This window comes from Cantharellus anzutake, assembly GCF_015039405.1.
Source record: "Cantharellus anzutake strain C23 chromosome Unknown EI90scaffold_139, whole genome shotgun sequence".
Lineage (NCBI taxonomy): Eukaryota > Fungi > Basidiomycota > Agaricomycetes > Cantharellales > Hydnaceae > Cantharellus > Cantharellus anzutake.
Window position 1 is genome coordinate 45,724 of NW_024067089.1, and position 6,295 is coordinate 52,018.

The 6,295-nt window shown below is 47.4% G+C and overlaps 2 protein-coding genes across 2 annotated transcripts; both read right to left on the bottom strand.

The window, feature by feature from the left end:
• Nucleotides 1-2,023: 2,023 nt before the first annotated feature.
• EI90DRAFT_3022091 (uncharacterized protein) lies at nucleotides 2,024-3,195 on the bottom strand (the record flags this gene model as incomplete). The annotated part of the gene is made up of 3 exons (XM_039057739.1): nucleotides 2,024-2,190; nucleotides 2,284-2,857; nucleotides 2,884-3,195. The coding sequence occupies 3 exons, from the start codon at nucleotides 3,193-3,195 to the stop codon at nucleotides 2,024-2,026; spliced, it is 1,053 nt and encodes a 350-aa protein (XP_038908783.1).
• Nucleotides 3,196-4,601: 1,406 nt separating this feature from the next.
• On the bottom strand, nucleotides 4,602-5,141 carry EI90DRAFT_3135519 (uncharacterized protein; the record flags this gene model as incomplete). Its single annotated transcript, XM_039064731.1, has 1 exon — nucleotides 4,602-5,141. The coding sequence occupies one exon, from the start codon at nucleotides 5,139-5,141 to the stop codon at nucleotides 4,602-4,604; it is 540 nt and encodes a 179-aa protein (XP_038908784.1).
• Between the last annotated feature and the right edge of the window lie 1,154 nt (nucleotides 5,142-6,295).

Sequence of the window (6,295 nt, forward strand, 5' to 3'; positions counted from 1 at the left end):
TGAACAGCTGCGCTTTGAGCACTTGATCAGCTCACAATCTGCCTCCCTTGCTCAAAGTGCCCACATGCTTGGCAGCAGGGGGGATGGCAATGGCAATGACGGTATAAGCAGTTGGGGGGCATCAAGTGCAGCAACAGTAATGGTGTGTCAGATGGTGGCAAAGGGGGTGAACATGGGGGGCAATGCAATAGTGTCAGGGACAGCTCCGAAAGTGGCGAGGTCCCAGCGTGCAGGACTCAGTGGGACGAGTAGCAGCTGTGCATAGCGGCAATCCCATCATGGGGTGAGCGTCCCTGACCACTTAGTCTGAAGTGGAAACGTGAGTTATCATTAAAAGGGAAAGCTACACTACTTGCCTGAAGTGGAAATGTGAGAAGAAGGCCATTCTTCGGTTCCCACTCCAGCTGTTATTATATACATGCAGGATCGATCATGTGGGGTGCACCACATCACCCTTGCACACAGCCACGGCTCTCCGGGTGTCTCCACAGGAGATCCCGAGAGGGCCCACTGTGGGTGCAGGGCAAGTGTGGTAGCGGTGGCAGCAATATAGGGGTGGTAAGATACAGGAGGGGAAATGGGCATGTGTGCCGGTGATACATTGAGCAGCGGGAAAGGTGGTCCATGTAAGAGAAAGAAAGAAAGAAAAGAAGAAAGGGAAAGGGAGAGGAGGGGGGAGCGGTGTGGAGCAGGGAAGCGGAGTGGGGATCGGGCGGGGTGTGTTGGGGGATGCCCTGACAGATAGGCACCCAGAGTCATTGTTTACTTCATTAATAACTCCTGCAATAATGCATCACTCTCCTCCAAACTCGTTATGCAGATAAGCCTGATCCTCCTTTATCGAAAGAGCCCAAGATCAAGTCTCGGCGATTCGTAGGTGGCGCTGGTGTCAAGTTTTAAGTTGAATCTTCCAAAATGCATCCTTTTGCGTCGATCTCCTTCAGTCTTTCATCAATCCCAACGTTCAAGAGGTCGTTCGGATCCTACAGGAAACCTCTGCAACTTCTCTTATTTCGCCAAATTGTGATTCCTACTCATTGGCATTGAATGCACATCGGGAAGGTTGGAGATGGGTAAGTGCCAAGCACAGGCACTTTCAGGGCATTCAGGAGGGGGGGATGACAGGGCAGTTGTGCCCAAGCAGTGGACAGGTGGGTCGGATCACAAGCAGCTGCAGCAGGTTCACTGCTCTGTGAGGTCTGTGTCATGGGGCAGCGTGGCAGCCTTCATTGTTGCAAAGCAGTGATGTTGAACAAAACACATGTCAACATTGTGTCAGGGTCGTGCGTGCTCGCAGTGAAGGATGCCCCAGAAACCTAATTGATATCAAAGCTGAGGGACATGCCCATCCCAGCATACGGTCATATATACACGACAGAGGTGGCAACTAGTCAACTAGCTAATAACCGGTAGTATCGGATCAAGAATGATAGAAGATCATGCAGCGTCATAACTGACAGCCGCAGATTGGATCAGATCGGAGATGAAGAGGAAGAAAAGAAGTGGAAGCTGATGGAGATACGGGTCATGTGGCAATGCGCTACTTATGCTAGTGACCCGAAGGCGTGCCCTGACACATTGGTACAATGGGGCACAGTCACCATAGCTGGCATGTGGGCAGTGGAGATAGCAAAAGAACAGCACAAGCACAGCAGAAAACATTCAAAGAGTGGTAGTGTCAAACAAGCAGCAGAGTTGACTGGGGGTTATAATTGCAGTGTTATAACTTATAATTGCGGCATTGCAGCCACATGTAGAAACCCAGATTTGACAGGATTCCATCAAATTTTGTATTGTGGGTCAAGGGAGTAATGAAAACAGGGTGGGACCCACATGAGGCATTGCAGTGTAGGATCTCACAAATCCAATGCACCTTAGTTGGATTTGGTCACAAATTGAGGGAGAGCATCCACAATAAAGATTGGGTCTCATGCCTGCCAAAATGTGGATTGCCTGCATTCTGCCATGTCAGTGGCTTGACATCCATGTGAAGATAGTTAATTACATGTAGTATCAAGCCAAATCAGTCTTCTGTGCCCTCATCTTGTAGGATGGGAGATTTCCACACCTCCCTCCTAATCAAATTCCCATCCCACATAGCCTTGTCATCCACCAAGGGATTTAGAATGAGCACAGGGAGCCTTGTTCCAGCCCTGTCAGCAGGGAAAGTGTCTGAACTCCAAGGGTTGGCTGCAGTGGACCACATTCATGAAAGATCTGAATATGGCACCCAAACGAGTTTGGAGTATACTGTCTCCCAAATTTTCTCTCTGATACGATTACCACCAGTACAGTCAAACTTTATGATGAATTCCCACCAAGAGACGTGAAATGGATGCCTCTTCCATCCTTTGCCCCCATCTTTGAACTGAATATGCCCCCCCTGTCTCCTGTCCTGATTGTATTTTCCCTGCATTCTTGGTGGTTCCCATTGGAGGTCTGGAGGTGGGAAAGTGAGTTGGAATGCAACATGAAACTCAGAAGGGTTGCACCTTTGGAGGTGAGCTCCAATGAAACCACTTTTATGCAGATCTGGTTCCACAAAGTACTCCATACCAGGATGATTGATAGGGTTGTCTGGATCACAGACGATGTGATAGAACACATCAGAAGATGGGGTCTGTGGTACTGGGATGGTCTGCAGGATGTTGGAATAGAAATACTGGATAATCTGGTGGAGAGACTTTGTGTAGATTATTGAGGTGGTCCCTTGAACAAGCTGAGGTACATAATGGTGGTCTTCAACAGAGTAGGCAGTCCTCAGGTGCTTGATATGGTGCTTCTTGAGTTTGACATGAAGATTGGCTGGAAGCTCATGTTCTGGTTCGAGTACAGGGGGGCTTCTGTACAGTGAGGTCTGGGGAGACGGAAAGGGGCTCTTACTGCAGTGTAGAGGGTGGCTGAGAGCAGTGTTTTGATCTCCTTGACAGAATAGCCCAGGAGGTGGTTAAAATGGTCCTCATCCAGTGGCCACCATCGTACCAGTCCAAGTGTGGTATGTGCCCTGAATGAAGGGGCGATTCGCCCATGATTGGAGGGGCCACCATAACTGATGTCCCTGAACCGGAGAACATTTCCAGGTGCAAATGGGTGACATTGTTCACCCTCAGCCTGGTCTCTGTGAGGGTTTCTGTCACATCCATCCAGGATATCTGGGTGTAAGAAGTTATCGGTCACTGGGAGGGAAGCACACATGAGAGGCCCAAGTGATCCAACCAACAGGAGGGCAACTCAATTTTAGTCCATGGCCACATGTTACTGCTGATGGATCAGCAGGTCAGGCTGATCATTCTGCCAGCCCTCCCTCCAACCATTCCAGTACAGTCAGCACTATCGTTGATCTACCTCATGTTGAAATACTGCACATTCCAGTTTTCAGCAAGTATGGATAGAGGTACATTCGACCACTTCCATGATGTTGCCAAAGAGTTCATAAGCTTGATGGGTTGGACAATCAAGTATGCAGGTTTTGTGCAGTTCATTGACAATATGCTTTGGTGCAGTAGAATGCTTCCTGTAGAGTCCTGGAATCATGAGGTGTAGATATACATATCTATGTGTATATTGGAGGAGCTAACATTGTATGGGCACTAGAACTGTTCAATGCCACTGTGAAGTCATATATGAGGAGTGTTTGCACTTTTGCCATGATTCCTTTGTGTTTACAGCTCCAAACCTATAATAGATCTGAATTCTATTCTTCAGCCCCCAAGGAGTGGGAAGTTTGTCTCAATGAAAGTCTCCCTCCTCAGCCACAGGTGGCCCCATGCCTTGCAGAACTCTGTTGTCTTCCTCTGGAGGCTCCTTGACTAGGATTCATGCACCTCCTGTAAAGTCTCCAACAAGTTTGCCAAATCATTCTCACAGGCCTCATCTTCCTCTTGATGTTGAACCCTCCACTCCTACCCCCCATAAGGTCCACAAGGTCAGATAACTCTGGCCCCATTCTCATATTCCCATCTCATAGCCCTGCAAGTGTTGTTGTGAATCCACTCTATGAAGACGATGATTTCGCCAGGTCAAGAAGTGGTGCCATGACTCTATCGACTTGCTCTTTATGTTGATTCTGAGCTGGTCATGTTTCTATTCACCATCTGGCTCAAAGATCCCAGTGACTTTGTTATATTATCTAGCAGGTTCAGGATCGCTCACTTTTCTCCTGTGGTGTGATAACCAAGTATTGCTGAGAGATTATTCAATTAAGAAGTCCCTCCACCAAATTCTCACTAATTCTCACTATGACACTTTTGTTCAGCTGTGTCTAACTGACCCTAACTCGCGCTTAGAGTGACATGTTAGTTTTATATTAGCTATCAACTAATATTTGCTTTTATCTTTTGGAGCAAATGAACCAACCACTGGTGAGGAGAATTAAGGCAATATTTATAATGAGGCCCAGGGAGGACACACCATTCAGAAGAGGGTCAAGCCCATCCTTGGCAGCATTAAATGCTTGCACCTTATATTTAAGCTTCTTCTGGCAATGATTGTACCAGAATAAGTTGGATACCAGTGACTGGTACTCAGTGTGGATATCCACTCAACCACCTGGTCTAAAAGCTGCATCCCCCAGAACAATCTCAGCAGCAATTTGGCTGACCTCAGACTCTAGCAATGGTAATAGTCAAAGATCCAAGCTTAGAAGAGCTGGGTCTCATCAATTCTGTGAAAGGATAGCACTTGGCTATCTTTGTTTCATCAATGAGTTGCTTCAGGATCCCATTCTCCCTGTACCACTTGATGTGGATGAGACTGCAAAAAGTGCTGCAACCCTGGGAGTAGCCATCATTTGTCCTTTGATTGGCAAAGGCTTTCATGGCCATCAATGTTGCTGGCTCTTCCCAAGCTGCCTTGCCCTTCTTGCACTCCTGAGCGCCACACTTGCAAAGTGCTGCTACAAATGACTGCAGACTTTGCCATGTTTTCAGGTTCCCTTCTGGATCCTCACAAAGGAGTAGTGGTGGATCTTGGAGTGCCCAGAAATCAAAATCCCAATCAACATCCCCTGTCCAGGTGTCTGCATCCTTGTACACAATGGCAACTAAGGATTTCTTTACAGTGAATGGGGACTTCCCAATAGCCCCTTTTGGGCTATCATGCCACAACCTAAGGATGACATCAACCACTGTGGCTCCTGGCATTTCTGGTGCATTTGAATGCAGGGAATGGAGAGATTGAAGAGTTGTGGTGAGTTTCAGCTCTGAACAGAAAAAAATTATCTTTAAACATGTGACCTAAAATATGTATTGTTGGAAAATCCCCCAGGAGGTTTAAACACTTGGTGACAGAGGTGCAGCTAAAAAGTCTGGAATCCACACTCCACCTGCCCATGGACAAGGTGGCAGGAAATTTGGCTTCAAACCATATGTCAACCTAACACTGTGTCTTCCTTCACTGAACATGAATGTTTCCAGGGTTTTCAAAGCTGACAGTCAGCAATATGAAGTCATTGAACACCCAAGAAGTGATACAGTACATGAAATTAGAAGTTCATGAATGGCTTGAGCATCTTGAGCATATGTCAGAGTTAACTGAGCAGTTCAAGATTCCAGAGGTCCAGGAAGATATGGGGGAATGGGGAGAGAACCCACTGGGAACAGGTGATATTGGTGTAGAAGCTTGGAAGGGCTTGGACAAGTCCAAAGAATGGCTTATTGTCAGGGCTCAGTCCTCACTCAGGGACAGCCTGGCCTCAGGACTGGGTGTGTGTGATGTTCTAGATATCAGGGTGCTGGACCCTGTCCTTAGCTCCTGAAAGGACTTAGCAGGGATTGAGTTGCCATGGATTATAAGAGAGGCAACTACAACTTGCCTTAGTGGGGATTGAGTTGAGAAGAAGGGTAAGTTTCCCTATTCCCTGCTAGGCTGCTATAAAAGGTCTACTATACAGTTTGTAGTGTAACCTTGGGCAAAAGCCAAGTGCATTCCCATGACTTGGAAAAGGTGTCACATGGGCTAGGCAACATTGTCACCTAGCCCACATGATTTTTCCCATGGGTTTGCCTTGGGTTCCCAGCCATACACTTTACAATCCAGAACTTAATAGCAAATGCTGTGATGTTGCATGGGAGACCTAATGACCTACAGTGTCTTGAGGCCTAAACTCTGTCTTGAGTACATTCCAGAAGGTGTGCATGTACTGAGGAGGTAGGGTGGCAGAGCAGAATAGGATGGGACAGTTCTGAAGCTGCATAAGCTTGGTGATGCTATAGTCATCCCTGAACATGCAGTCTTCCACCAACCCATGAGCCTCATCATACATGATGGCACCAAGCTTCCCAGCCTTGGTGAGATC